Source organism: Gopherus flavomarginatus, chromosome 15 (assembly GCF_025201925.1).
Source record: "Gopherus flavomarginatus isolate rGopFla2 chromosome 15, rGopFla2.mat.asm, whole genome shotgun sequence".
In the NCBI taxonomy this organism is placed as follows: Eukaryota; Metazoa; Chordata; order Testudines; family Testudinidae; genus Gopherus; species Gopherus flavomarginatus.
Genome location: NC_066631.1, coordinates 10360396 through 10379925, shown reverse-complemented (window position 1 = coordinate 10379925; position 19530 = coordinate 10360396). Strand labels below are relative to the sequence as shown.

Here is a 19530-nt window from a genome sequence, read left to right as displayed (position 1 = left end):
TTTTGGGGGTTGGAATTTCCAGAGTGTTATGGTGAGAAATACTAAGTGACAGCATTTAACATGTCTTTAACAAATGATCTAGAATTCCAACATTGAAGTATTGCCTATCCTACTCATATCACCTGGATAGTGCCACTGCTGACTCTTAGACCTAATAAACACAGTTGAGCTAATCAGCTACCAGTTTAGAAATAACAGGAGCGTTATAAAACACAAACTCCCATGTGACCAGGCTGCCTCTGTGGTGCCATCTTGTGGCCCATCAGAGCATGACTCACTCAGTTACTGGTCTTCACCATTGTCTGTGAGATAGTGATCTTTTGTCCACTGGCCAAGGTTCACTTCAATCTTACCCCTTTCTGGAGCGTTACAGTCCAAAGGAAGTCAGGAACCAAACCAAACAACTCAAAACCTCTATTCAAGGCTTGTCTCCAAACAGTCCAGGCTTCCATTGATCCCCCAGAGTCTGGTTGTCCCTTCTAGCAGGGACTTATCTGGCCAGCAAATTAGCCGAGTCCGAGACCTGTAACCAGGGCCGGCTCTAAGTTTTTTGCCACCTCAAGCAAAAAAAAAAATTTGCCCCCCCCCCTTTGCACTTTTCAATGTTTTTTGTTTGTTTTGTCTTGTTTTTGATTGTTTTCATTTTTTTTTTAAATTTTAAACAGAGAATTTGTAGTTAGTGAAATAAAACAATTTCCTACTAGTGTACTCCTTTACTCACTGGGCTGGCCATGGAGTGAGCTGGGCTGTATCTGCCTGGACTGAGATAGGGCTTCCCCTGTGCCAGAGGCCTTGGCATAGGCAGGACGTCAGCTCCAACTCTAGGGTTCATGTGGTCCGTGTGGGTCAGACCAAGTCACGCTGCTGGCGAACGACCCAGCCTGGCTGTTGCTGCCGAGTAGCCAGAGGGGCCTGGAGCTGCGTGGGAGACACCAAACAGCTCTGCCTCCTGTCTCTCCTTCCCCATGAGCATGCCCGGGGGCTTGGCGCTGTCCTCCGGAGCTGGGCATCGCAGCCCCATGCCAGCAGGTGCAAGCAGCGGGCGGGGTTAGGCAGGGGGCTGCCCGGTCCCTCCAGCCAGGGCACAACCACCTCCATTCCCCCAGCACCAATCCCAGTCTGAAATGACTGTAGCAGCCCTGCCCATGGTCCCACGTCTTGATATGCAGCGTGGGGAGGGGAGGAGGCTCAGAGCTGGGCTGCGGCCCAGCTCCCACACTGGCCTACGGCCCCCATGGCTGGAGGGGCAGCAGACCCCGGGAAGCCTAGCTTGGGGCAGCCTCAGCAACACCCCAGAGTCCCAGGCAGTCACCCCGCAGCGTGGCTAGGGACAGAGCCAGCTGGGCGGGGGGCACTGCCTGTAGCTCTCATGTGAAGCGAGCTGGGGCAGCTGCGGGGGTTGGTTACCGGGGCCCAGGACAGAGCAGCTGGTGATTGCAGGGCAGCGTGCCCAGGCCTCCCACTCCCCAGGACCCCCACGAGCCGGCCAGGGTCTCGGCTTGTGCAGTGGCGCGAGTTCAGCTCAGTCCAGGTTGCTACTCCCCTCCCCTCCCCGGGCAGGAGGCGGTGGCGGACGCAGGGAGAAGAAGAAGAGGAGCCCGCAGCCAGTGCTGGAGGAGTGGCCTGCCTGCCTGCCATGTTCTGCCGCCACCCCCAGCGCTCCGTGACTGAGGCAGGGCTGTGCTACCGGCTCCTGCCTGAGGGGGGCTGGCTGCTGCCCGTGGGAGAGCGGCAGGGACACGCTCCCCACTGAGCTGGCTCCCCCTGCCTCGCCGCACAGCCCCGGTGGCACCCAGTCAGAGAACAACAGGGCTGTCAGGATCCAGCCTAGGACACTGCCTCTGGTTGGACCTGAGGTCCCAGCATTATGCTGCCCCTGGTAATTTGCCTCCCCAAGCACCTGCTTGTTTTGCTGGTGCCTAGAGCCACCCCTGCCTGTAGCCGGGCTTCTCTCCCATCAAGGGAAGCAAAGCATTGCTGTTCTTCTGGGTCAGCCCTGAACTGGACTCAGTCTCCATCTTGTAGTTTCCCTTTCCATGCCTGATGTTTGCTGCAGCTTAGTGTGGCAGGACCAACTTGGTCCACAGGCTTTTCTTAACCTCTCATTGTCAGTGTGAGGCCTATCTGCCTCATTCCATTCCATCCCATCCAAATCCTGTTAATTGAGTTTGGGGTGGATATGGTTTAATGAAGCAATGTGAACATTTGAACAGCAAACAATTAAAATCTTCAGAAGAAATAACCCGCTCGTTTGTTGTGGTAATTAAGACTGTGTGAAACCCAATGATTTACCAGAAAGCATGCAAAAGCTTTTGTGGAATGGTTCTCTGAGATAGCTCTGTATGTTTGTTTTCATACACAAGCTTCAGGTTTGAACCCACAAGTTGCACTGGAAGTCAGCTGGAATACTAGATATTCATCTCGTTTCATTGTAAAACCATGTGAAACCATGAATGATTTGATGCAAAATCATGAACTAGCTCAGATTTGCTCTGAAGGTTCAGAAACCTTCATGAACTTTTTGATGAACATGCTCACAGCTTTAAATTTATAACAAAACCAGGAAAGCTTTATTAAATCATTTTACTTCTGAGACTTATTTTGGATAAACAAGTGTTGTTATTACACTTGCTAAAAATATCAAAGAACTGTTCTAACACAGTTTCCATTCTTTTCCAAAAGTTACCATTTGACAAAATTCTCCCAGCATTGATAGCAAATGTCATTCTAGCTCCCAACGGCAGCCAGCAGAGCAGGAGGTGCTGCCAACAGGTGCAACAGTCTGTTCCTTTTACCATGTATCCTAGAGAGCATTTTTAATGCACTGCTTAGGAAGCAGACACTAAATGCATTAAAAATCGAATGTTTTGAAAATTCATCGCAAAGTGTCACCTTTGTAATGTGCTTCTTTCCTGCCTCAGGCGTGATATTCCAGATCAATTCCCAAACCTAAGTGAGCAATGCAATTTTCAATATTGAGAATTCAAACTGTAATCACATGAGTATAATGCACCATAACTGTTCCAGCAGTTTGATATTTGGCAAGTTTACCAAGACCTTAATAACCATGTATTATTACATTTGATATGCTTCCCTTAATTCATTATGGAAGCAGCCTTTAGGAATAGAAATTGAACTTCTGAAATGGATTAGATTGTTTTGAATTTAATAGCATGGAGATTGTGTGGACTCAACTGGATAGCTGTTGTTCCAGAGAGATGTCAAACTAATTTACTGATCATAAACCTTTTATTTTATGGAGCATCTCCTATTCTCAAGTAGTTAGGCTCAAGTCAGGAATACCACCTAAAGTCTAATATTTGTGTTCAAAAGGAAAGTAACCATTTTTAACTAAACGAGAACAATGACCTATTCTAAGAATATTATCTTTTAGCACGACTCATTTCTATTCTATGTCTCTACAACTGTGATTTACATTTTGTAAATATTATTGCCACCTCTCAGCTTTATATTCTAAAGCAGAAAGCAACATGGTCTGGACAAATAAGCAAGAGCTGGGAATCAGGAAATCATTCATTCTAATCCCAGGCTTGTCACTAACTCGTCGTATGGCTTTGGGAAAGAAACTTCACCTCTCTGATTCCATTTCCTCATGTGTAAAACGGGGATAACATTTGCTTATCCATCTTAAGGTTGTGAGGATTCGTTAATGTTTGTACAAAGCTATGAATATGAAAAGTGCTGAGTATTGGGACTAATAATCAGAATAAATCTAGCTATGTCACCATTCAGGGATTGACATTCCTCTTCTCCAATTGCTAGGAACGGCTGAGAAATTGTAGAGTATACATAACCAGAAACAATATACACCACCGCTGCCAGTTAGATCACACACATGGAGCATGAGAAATAGAACTCAGAAATTCTGCTTCAAAAAACATAGGCTTCTATCACTTGAGCTCAATAATCTTAGCGCATAGTTAGTTATCAGTACTATCATCATCTTTGTGGGGGGTTGTTATAGTTGTATATAACAGAAATTTTTAACTTTTTCCCTTTAAAAAATACCCACCAACCTAGGAAGTTACATATGAATAAATTACATTGAAATAAAGTTATTTAGGTTCCTCAAATGGTAGGAAATGCCAAATTTATGGCTGCAATCTTAATCCTGCTGTCTTGTGTATATGTGTCATGATACAGTCTTTAATTACATGATCTATAACAGGGCTCAAAAAAGTAGTAGATAAATTCATGGAGGATAGGTCCATCAATGGCTATTAGCCAGGATGGGAAGAGATGGTGTCCCTAGCCTCTGCCAGAAGATGGGAATGGGCACCAGGGTATGGATCACTTGATGATTACCTGTTCTATTCATTCCCTCTGGGGCACCTGACATTGACCACTGTCGGAATACAGGATACTGGGCTAGCTAGACCTTTGGTCTGACCCAGTATATGTTCTTACCTGTAGTAATGGATACCCCCAAATTATGATTTAATACTATTTAAGAATTGCCCAGGCATCAAGGCCTTTTAGAAAGTCAGAACAGAGGGCTAAGAAAATAAAAGCGCAAAGTCTCAAGGCTAGTTTTCTTCAATAATCTGAGCAAACTCAGAGTTGCTGCAGCCTTTTGCAAGAACATACTGCTGGTGCAGCTAAAGAGGCTTCCCCTTTTCCCCTGTCTGTGAATGAATTAAAAATCAGATTAATATCAAACATTCAGATATTATATGATGTGCCAAATATAGTAGTAAAATAGGGAATTTGATGAAATATAATATTATAGTTAAAACTGATATAAAAGGAAAGTCAACTATAAATGATACAGCTTTGGGAAAAAATATAAACTTTAATGACAGGGATTGCATTCATATTGATTTCTTTTATTTTAAGTAATAAAGTGAAGACGTAAGGTTATATTTGCAATCAAGCACGTTTACGCTATCAAGTTAGTAAAATACATCTATGCTGATAGAGGCAGTAAATAAAAGGAACTAAAAGCAAATAGTGTCTTTATAAGGACACTTGACCACAAAATGGAACAATCAGAGATTTAACTGTTTGGTTAAAATTGCATAGGTTCAGCTCAGCCAAACATACCATCAAGGTCCCTTGCTAAAACAAGGAGAACAGAAATGGATGATTTATACAGTTGTTCCAGTCTGCTGGTGAATAACAGTTCTTGAAGTGACTTTCCTTTGTATAAATGGACTTTTAAAATAAGTTTACAGAGCACCCAGAAAATACACAGGGACTTTGTATAAATTATATGAACTTTAACCTGAACGTTTCAGAAGCCAGCAAAGCATCGATGGAGAAACTACAACTTGAGCAAGCGTAACCACAAACTTGGTTAAGGAATGCATTGCAATTCATCAGCGTAGTATAGCAATGGAAAGCGACTTGGAAAGGTAAATGGCTGACTGGAGCAAAGCAGACAGTATTTAAGGTACATCCCAAGATGGTTGTACCAACAATTATGACCTAACTTGTCTTATATAAACTTTATACAACACATTTTCTCACATGCACCAAAGAGATTGGAAATGTCAGTCCAGTTGTAAGAACTCAAAAGCTAACGTCACATTCCCTAATTGGATAGTGAGAGAGGACAACTCTCATTTCAGTTGGATATTCTGAATCTTCATGAGAAGTATGGGTCACCCCACCAGCACCTCTAAAAAGAGGAACTAAGTTGAACCACTCAGGAGAAATAGGAGAAAATGACCTGTCTCCTTCAACACTTTTGCTTTTTGACAGCGAAGACACCTGGAAGGGAGAAGATTGAGGTCCTGGACCAGCCATCTAGGAGTCCTTTTGGTGACATCAAGTACCTACCTCCGACAAGCATCTTTAACGGTCTTTCTATTTTCCAGCAATTTGTGTTGCCTGCTTGTGCACCAGCAAAATACTATAGTTATGTCCATCCTTCATACCACCTGTGTTTGCAGCATCAACTCTAGCTGTGAATAATAACTGAGCTGAAAACTGGCACCTGAAAACTGAACAATGATCCGGTGATAAGTAACACAGACTCTCTCTTAGGTGACCTCTCAAATCAATCAACTGACCACTTCCTGAAACTGTACCTAATTAGTAAGGATGTGTACATGCCTGTGTATGTGTTTTAAAGATTGCCAGTGTTACAGTGAATGTCATTGTTTTGTAACATGTTTCTATCAAGATTGTTGTAATGTAGCTTTAAAACTGAACAAATTACTGTTGTTAACTAAGAGTGTAGACCACTGTACATGTGTCTACCATAGTTAATGGTTTCCTACTGCCTTTCAAGTTCTAGGTGTATACAGACATAAAATGAGACAAGTGCGCAAGCTTTTTGAACTGCACTCAGTTTGTATAGTCTGGCACAAATGTAGGCATTTAGGTTACATAGTTAGGAGTTAAGGGTTCCTTCCCCACTCTGAACTTTGCGGTACAGATGTGGGGACCCACATGAAAGACTCCCTAAGCTTATTTTTACCAGCTTAGGTTAAAAGCTTTTTTAAGGCACAAATTTTACCTTGCCTTGAACAGTATGCTGCCACCACCAAGTGATTTAAACAAAGAATTAGGGAAAAGGACCACTTGGGAGTCCCATTCCCCAAGTCCTGTATCTCCTTTCCTGGGGAATGCTTGAGAATAATATTCTTACCAATAGGTACAGGTGAACACAGACCCAAACCCTTGGATCTTAAGAACAATGGAAAATTAATTGGTTTTTTTAAAGAAGAATTTTAATTAAAGAAAAGGTAAAAGAATCACCTCTGTAAAAAATCAGGATGGTAAGTACTCTACAGAATAACAAAAGATTTAAAAAACACAGAGGATTTTCCCTCTAGGCAAAACTTTAAAGTTACATAAATAGGGATAAACCTCCCTCTTAAAACAGGGAAAATTTACAAGGTAAAACAAAAGATACCTTAAGGTATTTCTTTGCTATTAGTTACTATTTTTGCAATATCAGATGCTTAGTTTAGATCAGTGGTGAGCTGGAGCAGGTTCCCACAGGTTCCCAAGAACCGGTTGCTAAAATAAGACCTCTGTGTAGAACCGGTTGTTAAAGGGCCAGGGAGTGGGCAAAGAACTCCGGTTCGTGGGCCGGACCATCCTGTTGCTCCCAGGATTCCCAGCTGGGGAGGCTGAGGCTCCCCCAGCCCTTCCCTCGCTTCCCCCAAGCTGCAGTGTGGCCAGTTGCCGGCATCAGCTGGGCAGCTCAGCTGAGCTCTGGAGTCGTCCTGCTGCCGCTTTTTGAGAGGTCCGGCAAGGCGTGGAGGAGTCCTGCTGCAAGCTCCAGGGCTGGCCAGAGAGGAGGGGAGGGGGCAAGTGGGGCAATTGGCCCGGGCCCTGCAGGGGCCCCTAGCCCCACGAGGATGTCTCCCCCAGGGCCTCCCCCACCCCGAAGAGCCGCAGCATGGCCAGCAGCTGGGCAGCTCAGCTAAGCTCTGGGCTGTGGGCATGGTAAGGGGGCTGCAAGCTCCGGGGCTGTGTGTGTGTGGGGGGCAAATGGGGCAATTTGCGCTGGGCCCCTGGCCCCATGAGGATGTCTCCCCCAGCCCACCCCCAGCAGAGCTGAAGCACGGTCAGCAGCTGGGCAGCTCAGCTGAGCTCCTGAGTTGATCTACTGTTTTGAGCTGCCGGCAAGGTAAGAGGAGAGGGGGCTGCAAGTTCTAGGGTTGCCGGGGGGTAAGTGGGACAGTTTGCCCCAGGCCCTGCAGGGGCCCCCGGGCATGTTTCCCCCCACCCCGGCCCCTCCCCCACCTTAAATCAGAACTTTTTATAGGGAACTGGTTTTTAAGATTTTGGCAGCTCATCAGTGGTTTAGATATGGCTTAGAAAGATGTATTTTCCCTGCCCTGGTTCCTTGTTGACTCCAGGAGACACAGACAAAAAACCTTCCCCCACAGATTTGAAGGTATCTTCTCCCCTTATTGTTTTTTTTTGGTCAGGGGCCATCCAGGTTATTTGAGCTTTTTAACCCTTTCAGGTAAAAGAGGAATTAACCTTTACAGGGTAAAGAGGAATTTTATGCTATCCTTAGCTGTATGTTTATGACAGGAATGTTAGTCGGATCTTGGGGATATGAGACACTGGGAAATAGGTAGCAAGGGCTGACTACTATAGGTCCATTGGAAGGAGATCTTAGTGAATTGGCATGTAAGTAGTTGACCAAATTTTCTTGTAAGTTTTGAATTGTTTTTCCTCGGATTGTGTTGGCAACATTGGAGCTGACAACCAGTTGGCACAAGTGAGGTCCTATTCTGAGGGGCTTGTCAAAAATCCAAAGTCACCTTTTCAAGATAGAAATTGAGTACAAATTTTAATTTTCTATTGTGAGTGTATGATTTGATTTTGAAAACTGGAATGGTTATGACAATTTTTCCAGTTTTTGTTAGCCAAATCATAGTCCAACACTATTTTTGTCTTCCTATATCCTATATTAGTTGCTATTGTTAAAGATTGTTCATAAAACTCTATACAACTAAATTAAACTCAAGTGTTTTCCTTTAGTTAAGCAATCAAAATTAAAAGAACCCTAAGAAAGGTGGTATGGGTAATCATTTAACTAGTTTCAAAACTACAATTTGTTATATATCCTCCAGATCACAAACTATTTTTCATAGGACCTCAGGCTCATTCAGTGCTCAGAATGGATGCATAAGGGGCAGAATTAAGGTTGCATGGGAAACTGGAAATCTGGCAGTTCTTAGCCTTTAAGTGCTTGGCTTTCAGACCTAAATAATAGTTCTTTAACTCAAGGTTTTTTGTAATAAGTTAAACACTGTTAAGGGATAAGGAGTCTACATTAGGCCACGTCTACATTTAAAATTTAGATAGACATTGCAAATGTCACTCAGAGGTGTGAGTTTTTTTTACACCCGAGTGTCATAGGCTATGTCTACACTATGCAACTTTTAGCGGCAGCGCCGTGACGCTACAGCCATGTTGCTAAAAGGCATGCAGTGTAGCTGCTGTTTGTCAGCTCTCCTGCCAAGAAAAAACTTCCACCCCCAACGAGTGATGTTAGCGTTGTCGGCAGGAGAGCACTCCTGCTGACAAAGAGCTGTTCACATCGGCGCTTGTTGTCGGTAAAATTTTTGTCTTTCAGGGGTGTGTTTTTTTAAACATTCTGAAAGACAAAACTTTTGTCATTTAGTTGCCACTGTAGACATAGCTTTAGTTAAGCTGACCTAGCTCCCAGCGGACACACCAGTATGTTGATGGAGAAATTCTTCCAGTGTGTCTCAGAGAGGTGGATTAAGTACAGCAATGGAAAAACCCCTTCCATCACTGTAGGAAATGTCTGCACGACAGTGGTACAGCTGCAGCGCTGTAGCTATGCTGCTGTATCACCTGTATTGTAGACAGAGCTTTAATAAATCCAAGCAGTAATTAATAGTCTAATAGAAGTCTGGAGAATCCAATTTGATGGAATACATACATTGAGGAGGCCAGGAAAAAAAAAAAGATGTTACTCTAACTTAGACACAGCTCTCAATTTGCAAATGGTGTCTAAAACTGAACTTATCTTCCCTCTCAAACCATCTTCTGTCACTTTTGACATTATCATTATCTTTTCTATCACCTAAGCTCCCAGACTTAGCGTTACCTTAGACTCCTCTCTTTCCTTTGATGTCAAATCCACATAATTGCTAAATCCTGTCACATCTTTCACTACATTTCCAAAATGTGTTCTCCCCCAACCATGCAGCCAAATTATCCCTCTTCCTATTTACCACTTTGACTATGTACCCTAAGACAATATTGCACTTTTAATAAATAATATATAAAACCAGCACCATGCATCCAACAATAGATCACCAATACAATGCGAACAAGCGAGCAAAGTTAAGGTTAGACAGGCTGTGCAAGTTGGGTGGGTGGGTGCTAGTGCATGATAAAGAATTGTCAATGACTTTGGGCAAATGGTTAGATCACACACTGTTTAGTTCCTGACATTCTAACATTTTGCGTATTTTAGAAAATGTCAATTTTTTGTTAAGAAAACGTAACTAGTTTGGGGTGCTACTTGGAGCCCTTTAAACACATTTTCAGTTGCAACTTTTTAAAAAAATGAAGTTATTTTGTTTACAAATATAATTTATGGTAATAGAAGACAAAATAATCAGAAACATTGAGCAAGTCAGATTCCACTTACTGGAGGTCAATGCCAGACATAAAATACTAGTTAGTACATTACAAGTTCTCAGTGGCTTGTTGCTGTACATCACCTTGGGGAATGTAGAAAGTGCTAATGGGTCACACCAGCTTTCTTGAAAAAAAGTAAGGCTAAGATGCCACCTCAAATAAACAACATGAATGGATGTTAACTTACTTGATGATTAACATGTCAAGCGTTCATACACGTGTTATGGTTATGAAGCTTGTGAGAAAGATTAGTGGAGTAACTTCCACAAGTTACTTTTCTGTCTCTGAGTAGAACAACTACTTTTTTGCATGTTCTTAAAAAGGAGAAAAAAAAATTAAATTTTTCTGCTTAACAAAGAAAAAATTAGAACAGTTTAAAATTTTACATACTAAAAACAGAAGAAAATGAGCAGAGGCAAAATATCAGTAAAACCCAGCTATGTTGACCACAGGAATTCTCCATGAAAACCTAAATGGGGCACACTCATGTACTCATTTTAACTATACAAAAAGCTCTGCAATGGAAGCAGTGTGCACTAAGGCTATGAAAGTCTTTCAACATTTCTTTATGTATAGCCAGCCATGTCTCTCAGGGGCACAAGATGCTGTACCCTTTCATTTACATAGTAAGCAGTGAAATATCTCTTATGATGTGACACTATGAACTCTGAAATTGTAATCACAGTGTAATCATGCTTGCAACTGCTCTTTTGTTTTACATTATCTGTAACTAATATCTCTCATATGTTTTTGTGATACCCAGGTGATACATTGCAAAGCCATTTGATAAATTGCATGTATCAAATCGCTGACAGTCTCACCTGCACTTTGTCTACCTCTTTCTCCTGCTTTGGAGTACTTCTGATGTTTCAAACTTCTGAGCACGTACAAACAATTGCCATTTTAAAAAACAAAACAAAGCACCACAACAGCAACCCACCAGAAATGTTTACTACTTTCCGCAAAATGAGGAATTTGCCTTAAAAACTACATTTTTCTCAGATAATTTATTTCGTCCTGGCCCAGTGACAGTTTTAAGGTGCAATATCTTGCAGCCCATCAGAGTTAGCAATGACAGCTCTACACATGAAATTCCCCTTTTTATAGAGTATAAAGCTTTGAGGTTTGACTCTGGCCTGCATGCATTGCACGAACATTGCAGCTGCAACTCTGCAGACAATTCTTGTGTAACTGAATATTTTACACCATCTTGATTCCCAAGTAATTTTTACATTTGAAATGCACAATGGCTGATCGGAGCAACTTTGGGTAACTGGAGTAGCTGCAAGTGTGGACTTCACAGTCACATCCCCCCATGCTCTCTCTGTGCATTCCATCTGCATCAAAGCAGCTACTCACAGGACTATTGTAATTCCTGAATTGGTGGTTCTCTCACTACAGTGTGCGGAATCTGGAAAAGTATTACATGGGGAAGAGATAGGGAAAAGTTGATTCTAAGAAAAATATTGAATGAAAAATTGTTTCTCTTTTAAAGCTCTCACTCTAATGCCATGACACTGTAAAGGTCATTTAACTCTAATGTCTACACTACGAAATTAGGTCGAATTTATAGAAGTCAATTTTTTAAAAATTGATTTTATACAGTCAATTGTGTGTGTCCCCACTTAAGACCATTAAGTCGGCGGAGTGCATCCACAGTACTGAGGCTAGTGTTGACTTTTGGAGTCACTATCCCACAGTTCCCGCAGTTTCTGGCGCCCACTGGAATTCTGGGTTGAGCTCCCAATTCCTGATAGGGCAGAAACATTGTCACGGGTGGTTCTGGGTAAATGTTGCCAGCCCCTTCCCAACTCCCCCCCCCCATGAAAGCAATGGCAATAAATCATAAAACTAAACATGCATTTACTGGTATTATGGTTGCAACCGCGCTGACTTGAACTGATCAGCACATGCACTGGACTTTCTCAGGCTTCCTGCGCAGAGATATACTGTAGGCATCAAAAAGAAAAACCATGTCCTAAATATTTACTTGCATTTGGGATTTTTAAGTCAGCCTAAGGCATAATAATATTTTGTAGGGGAAAGGTACAAACACCATCCTACTTGTTTCCGAAGCCATTGGTAGTGCTCCCTGCCAGTGCTATCTGTCTGCCCAACCTGCCCCCTCTGGAGCTGCCAGTGCTCTGGCAATACAACAGCCAACTTCCTTTTCCTACTCTCCTCAGAGTGGCAGTTAAATGATGACTGCCCCTTGCGAGGGTGAACTGAGAGGGAAAAGACCCCTTGCATTATTTCCCTGCTCTACCACACCCCGGCAGGAGTGGCCATAAATTTGTCCCTAAGCTTCAGCCTGGAGCAGAGAATTTTTGCAGTGGAGTACATGTCCTCTGAAAAATAAGGATTCGCAATGGAAACCCTGACAAATCTCTTAACTATGGCAATCTGAATAACACCAGTGTGATTTCTATCCAAATTTCTATGTAATTTCTTCTCCAGTGCTAGTTGAAAACATTTCTTTGCTGATGCTGTTATCAATCTTATCTAGTGACCTATTTACCTAACACACACAATTACAGAACATACTCTTATCACAAGCACAGAGTCGGCTGGGACATTAATGATACTGCAAATTCTGTGGAATTGGATTGTTTTAGGCTTAGTCAAAAAGGCCACCTTTCTTTCATGTAAAAAGTCAACAATCCACCCCAGAGGTTTTGCAAATGGATTTGTTACAGCAATTAATGAAAATGATAAAAGGTGACTACTATCACCACGCACTGTTACACCAAGGAATCACAAAAAGACCTTTAACACACTGCTCTTGACACTTAGGAAATCAAAAATGCTGTCTGGAAAGTGACATTCCTTGACTTTTAATGAATCAGTCCTGTCTGCTTCGTGTGTGCCCAACATTTTTAGAGGAGGAGAGAGAGAGAGAAACAATACCTAAAACCAAATGAAGTTACTTCAACTTATATGTAATGGATGCTTTAAAAAGGGGTCAGTCATGCCATTTAGACAGCATTTAAACTGGGTGCAATGCTGAAATATACTCCCTTCTGGGGAGTATATTTCCCACAAACAATTGTATAAAGACAGAATGCCAGGAACCAGGAAAGAAGCTCTGGAGGAGATGAGTGGCCAGTTGGTTGCCTAATTAAACTGAGTGGATTGGGGCAAAAACTAGGGACAGAAGTATGAAGCAGGCATGTTTAGGCCACCTCTAAAAAACATTGACATTGTGGGGGGTAATTGGAATGTCAAGGCATTTTAACTCCTGCAAACATAGAGGCTCTAACATGGGATTGGGCCACCCAACTGCCCTCAGATAATAAAACCTTCATAAATTAGAGGAAAGCAGGCCCCTCATGTCTGCTAAAGTAGGGTTACCAGGTGTCTGGTTTTTGACTGGAATGCCTGGGTGAAAAGGGATCCTGGCAGCTCCGATCAGCACCACCAACTGGGTTGTTAAAAGTCTGGTTGGTGATGCCGCAGGGCTAAGGCAGGCTAGTCCCTCCTGTCCTGGCACCGCGCTACGTCCCGGAAGCAGCCAGCAGGTCCAGCTCCTGTGGGGGGAAAAAACCACAGGGCTCCATGTGCTGACCCCACCCCGAGCACCAGCTCTGCACTCCCATTGGCTGGGAACCATGGCCAATGGGAACTGGGGGGCAGGCGGTGCATGTAGGCAAGAGAGCAGCGCATGGAGCCTTCTGACTCCCTGCCTAGGAGCCGGACCTGATCCAGGACAGGGAGCCTGCCTTAGCCCTGCTGTGCCACTGACCAGGAGCCACCCAAGGTAAGCACATGCCCCAACCCAGAGTCCTCTCCTACATCTTAAACCCCACACCCCAGCCCAGAGCCCATACCCCCTCTCACACCCCTGCCCCTGCCTCAACCCCAGGGCTGCCCGGGGGGCAAGTGGGGCAATTTGCCCCAGGCCCTGCAGGGGACCCCATGAGAATATAGTATTGCAACTTTTTTTTATGGAAGGGGCCCCCCGAAATTGCTTTGCCCCAGGCCCACTGAATCCTCTGGACAGCCCTGCTCAACCTGCAGCCAGTGGTGAACTGGAGCTGGTTCACACCAGTTCACGTGAACCGGTTATTAAATTTAGAAGCCAGTTTAGAACTGGTTGTTAAAGGGGTGGGCAACTGGGAGACAGAGGTTTTTCTGTTGTTACACCGGCCTGCAAGTCACATCCGGCTCTCCTGAGCTCCCGGCTGGGGAGGCTCCCCTAGCCCCTCCCCGCTTTCCCCCTCTGCCAGAGCCTCAGCGTACTATGCTGCCGGTGCCAGCACTCTGGACCGCTCCTCGGCAGCTCCTGCTGCTTTGAGCGGCCTGGTAAGGGGGTGGGGCTGCGAGTTCCAGCAGGCTGTGCGGCATTCATACACTGTTGAAAAGTGGCGTGAAATGTAGTCAGAAGCCCATGGAATGATGGGACGGACAAAACTGCATGATGGGATGGTGAGCCTGCTCCCATGAGTCACTGTGAACCCTTTCCAGAACACCCACTGGCAAATGGTGGTGAGTTGCACAGTGGAATAGGTATCCATGGTGCTCTGCCCTCTCTGTCAATGCATGAGCACCAACTGTGGACGTGATCTACTGTCATATGGAGCATTGTGTGGACATGCAGAAGTGGTTTAATTACAGCAATGGATGATCGTTCACATAACATAAGTCGCCTTTGTAGTGTAGACACGGCCTTACTGTTTTCATTGTAAAGTAGAAAACACATTCCAAATTGTTATTTAAGCATGAAAGAGTACCTTTTTCAGATGGGCAAAAGCTAAAATATTCAAAAACCAGCTGTAAGTTTCCAGGGATAATAGATTTACTTAAATAATAATAATAATGCAGAAATGAACAGGAAAAAAATACAGCTATTTTAGACATATTTGTTGGCTAGAATCATACTGATCACTACCAATCACTTAAATAATACCCTATATGTGCAATTAGCCAATGATCATTGCACCCTATGCCCATATCTTCCTATGTAATCACTTCATAATAAGTCCTCAATCACTTTTAGCCCATTTTAGGAGCTTTTCAATTTAGGAAGTAGTGGTTGTCAATAGATAATAGCTCACAGGAGAGCACCAGCTCAAGTCCTATTAAATCCAGAGGGTTACGGAGCTTTGCTGTTCACAGACTTAACTGTTATTCACCATCATTATCCTCTGGCCATGTTGGTGATCAGAACAAATGCTAATTTTTGGGAGCAAATATATTGAAGAAATTAAGCTTTTCATTTCTAGGAAGACTACTGCTCTCACTCACCCAGTGGTTAAAAAGTATACCGGTAGTTCTCATGTCTGCAGTCTTCAAGTACATACTGAATTACAAAATAATCAATATATGGCCATTCTTCAGGCCCTGAAGTCTTTTGGGAGTAAAATCATGTTTTACTATATAATGACGTTGAGATTTTCAAAGCTGAGCAGGGGATTTAGGAACACAGTGTCCGTATAAATGAATGGGAGTTGAATGGCTAAATCCCGCTAGTGGCTCTGAAAACCTCTAATTTAAGCTGCTACCATCATACGCAGTATTTTCAATGCACCTGCCTGGTGTAGATCAAATTACTCTTCATAGAAATTATACATTTTAACCTGCTCATTTAGTTCAAATCTCAATCAGCAGAGTTCAAATTTCTTTCCAGAACCTTAATCTTCTGTGCAAAATTACCACTGAGTTTCAAGATTAGTGTGAGAGTCTAAACGACAGTTGCTGCTGAATATCTAAACATGAATGGTTCTTCTAGAGTTGGAAGGAAGGGCATTTCAGTGGTTACCTGCTATAAAGCCAAAAATAGCATCATAGGCAAAAATACTGGCAAAACTTGCTGTACACATAGAACCAAAAGCCTTTTCCCTTTCAGGATGATAGGATGTTAGAAGCGCAGTCAAATGCAGTGCATGGGAGCCAGTCTCTGTTTAGAGCTTGAAAAACATTCCATCTGAAACTTTAAGCTATATATGTATTCCAACACACAATCAGTGCAGAAAATTAAGCAGCACCTAAATCCCTGCATGGATCTGGGCCAAAGTCACTATGGCTTGCTTTATAATTGCAAAGTCAGAGAGAGAAAGATGACTACATTCAGACAATACATGTTGCTTCACTTGGAGGAGAGCATAAACAAACAACAACAACTCAGAGAGTTATAGATTTCCTTGCATGAACCACAATGGTGAAGAAAACAGACGCAAAAGATGGGACTTTGCAATTGAATTTCAAGTGCTGGCAACCAAGCAAATGATATTTTTGGCCTTGTAACTCAATCATTAAATCAGACAGTAAAAGGGCCCTATGGAAGAGTAAGATCCCCTTACCGAGCCCCTGTGTAACAGCAAAGGAAACCAGTAGGAGGTGATAATTACACTGGCAGCCAAAGTAGCATATAAATAACCATAGTTAACCATAGTAGACTTTCTATGAACTCAAATACAAATACATTTTAGAACATAACATATGTGTGATAACATCTAAAACTGTACATCTGTATCTCTACTTGATACCAGAGCTTTCACACCACTTCTCTAACAACTCTCCTCAATCCTAACCCCCATCCCCCAGATTTTTCCTTTGCTCCATCACCCCATCTCCAATTCTGAGGTGTCCCTGTTATGCTCAATTTCTAACCCATTGTCCCATCCCTGAGACCCCAACATTTCCCGTCTCCTAATTCATCTTCCCCTCATCCTCAGTCATTCTCTCTTTATTTGCTCCTTCCTTTCTGTTTTCAAGAATGATCTGGTTACCTCTCCTTAAAAAGGCTGTATATTCCTATTACCCCAGTTTTCTCTTGGATCCCCCCCCCCAATTGTCTTTCTAATTTCTCCACTTTATTGAAACTGCTTCTGCTAAAGCCTCCAAAGACCAAGTTTAAAAGGCTCTTCTCTGTTCTCAAACTGCAAAATATAAGGTCAAAGCACTTTCCTCTGGTCTAACTTTTCTACTGATGTTCTGTGGTGTCATTACTAATTTGATTATATTGGAATGATTGATTAATAGGCTGGCACAGCACGTTTCACATTGCCTTTTTGGTCCTAAAGCAAAAATTGACTATTCTTTTCCAGTAGAATGTGCCTCTACAATTTACTTACAAGACGATCCTTTTTGCTTTGCTATTAAAAGCAGGAATGAAAAAAATTGAAAAGTTAATAATTCAGAAGAGGAATTTTCTTATGTTCTTACCTGGGGCATCTGTCCTAAATAGTGGAGGGTGAGTTTCTTTGGCTCTAAGTAGAGAATTTTTCCAAGCTCCTGGTAAGGTTTCCAGCTGGGTGTCCAGTACCCATGCTGAGTGAGTTGCTTGTGCCTCCTGTGGTAGCTCTCCCAAAACATTTGCTCCCTTGTGGATTCCCAGCAGTTATAAACGGTACTACTTCTAGCTTGGACCTTTGCACCTTTCAGTGTGGGGATGGGCAATGGTCTTATGAGCACAAAATAACGAGGGTCCAAAGTCTTGGTGTTCCCAGGCATCCTGATTTTGTTGCTCATCAACCAGCTGGCTAATTATACTGGTCCTTGGGTGGGACCCTGGTGCTTCTACTGCTGCTATTGGTGATCTTGATCCCCCTCTTTTCACCTCCAAGCAACCCCTGCCACAGAACACAGCCCTTAAGACCAACGGTCACCTCCTGCATGGACCCCAGAGCTGATCTTCCTTTTAATTTACAAAGTAACTTATCAAAAGCATCTGCCACAAAATAACTTGAGATATAAAGCCAATCCACTCTGCAGTACCCTCAGCCAGAAGAGATAAATTGTTTATGAACAAACCCACAACCCTAGCCCACTAACACAACCAACAGGCCAGGGAACCCACAACACACTGGGCTGAATAGAGAGCTCTCTGGGATCCCTCTGAACAGCTTTATTTATTCATTTCAAAAGACACAATAAAAACTATCTCCTTGCAATTTGAATTCTAACAAGATGATAGGTAGGGCCCCCAAACCAGGCAATGCCCCCCTCCCCACCCCCACAGCACAGAGGCCCCCCGCCCTGAGCTCAGGAGCAGAGCGCCACACAGTTCAGAGACACCCTCCAAGGTCAAGGAGCTGATGCCCCCCTTTCACTGAGCCCTGCCCCAAGCCTCCCTTTGTGTCCAGGTGCTGAGCCCGCAGCCCAGGTGCTGAGACCCCCGCACTGAGCCTTCCTCCCCCCGGGGCCCAGGTGCTGAGCCCTCCCCCACTGAGCCTCCCCCTCCTAGTCCAAGTGCTGGGCCCTCCCGCACTGAGTCCAGGTGCTGAGACCCCCCCCCCCCACTGAGCCTTCCTCCCCCCGGGGCCCAGGTGCTGAGCCCGCCCACTGAACCACCCCCTCTGAGCCCAGGTGTGAGCCCCCGAGCTCGTCGGCCGGAGCGTGTCCCTGGCAGCGCCTCTCCACCCAGCCCACCCGCCCGAGACGGCGTCCCCTGTTGCCCCTGACGACGCGTCACGGGCCTCGGCGGCCTCCCCTTGGGCCCCTGCTCCGCTGAGGGCGGGGCAGAGCTGCTGACGTCACCCGCCAGGAGACTGGACTGTGCCAACGGCGCGTCTATGCAGTGCTCCCCCCCGCCCCCGCCGGCCGGGGGGCAGAGCCGGGACCTGCCTGCCCCACTGGGGGGCGCTGGAGTGGGGGTGGGGTGGGGCCTAGTAACTCGCTTGGGACTCCCAGCTGCACCCGGCCCAGCTCTGACCGCCTGGCTAGGGCGGCCCTGCAGGGCGGAAGCCGGGCCCCACAGCCTGCGAGGTCTGGCTTTACACAGAGCCCCCCGCCTGTAGGGCGCACACAGGAGTGCTCACAAGGCCCTGGCTGGTGGAAGCTGGGAGGATTGTTACCATAGGTGCTGCTGCCCCCCAGCTTGAAGTGGTTCCAGGGGGGTTACAGCTCGGTTCAAAGGCTTGCAGCATTCAGCACCCCTAACGGCTACCTACTCCCCCTTTCCCTGCGTTATCCGTGGTGAGTGGGCAGTTATGTTCCCCAGGCACAGCAGACTGAAGCTGGAACAGCAGCAGATTCAGAACTGGGCGTTGGTGGGGAGGGGGAACAGCTAAAACCATAAAACACGTGCATCAAGGCATTTCAATATATGCTATTGTGTATGCACACCAGCATCACTCATGCTGGTAGGTAACTGAACTGATTCCGGGCATAAGGGGAACACAAATTTGTATTACCCATGATTTGGGCTCCCAGTTGTCGAGATCATGAAATTATATTATGATTAATAGGTTGAAAAATGTTAGATGAAAGATCCAGAGAAGTGCAAAGTTCTTTGGAGATATTAATATTCACAATACTCTATGTGGAGCTTTTTACTCCCATTTTATAGAGGGGAAGAGTGAAGTATAGAAAGAGAGGTTCCTTGGTCAAACACACACCAGACATGCACCTGGTTTATTGGAGACAATGGCAGACCTAGTGCAGGATTCAGCCCATAGCCTGTTAGCTATATAGAATTAG

The 19530-nt window shown here is 44.5% G+C and overlaps 1 protein-coding gene across 2 annotated transcripts in view; it reads right to left on the bottom strand.

Moving 5' to 3' along the window:
- CCDC60 (coiled-coil domain containing 60) overlaps positions 1-18047 on the bottom strand; it is a 105030-nt gene extending 86983 nt beyond the window's left edge. For both annotated transcript variants that reach the window (XM_050924135.1, XM_050924136.1), the window contains exon 1: positions 17275-18047. In XM_050924135.1, the coding sequence (XP_050780092.1) occupies positions 17275-17580 (306 nt within the window). In that variant the 5' untranslated portion in view covers positions 17581-18047. The remainder of the gene's footprint in view (positions 1-17274) is intronic.
- Positions 18048-19530: the final 1483 nt, after the last annotated feature.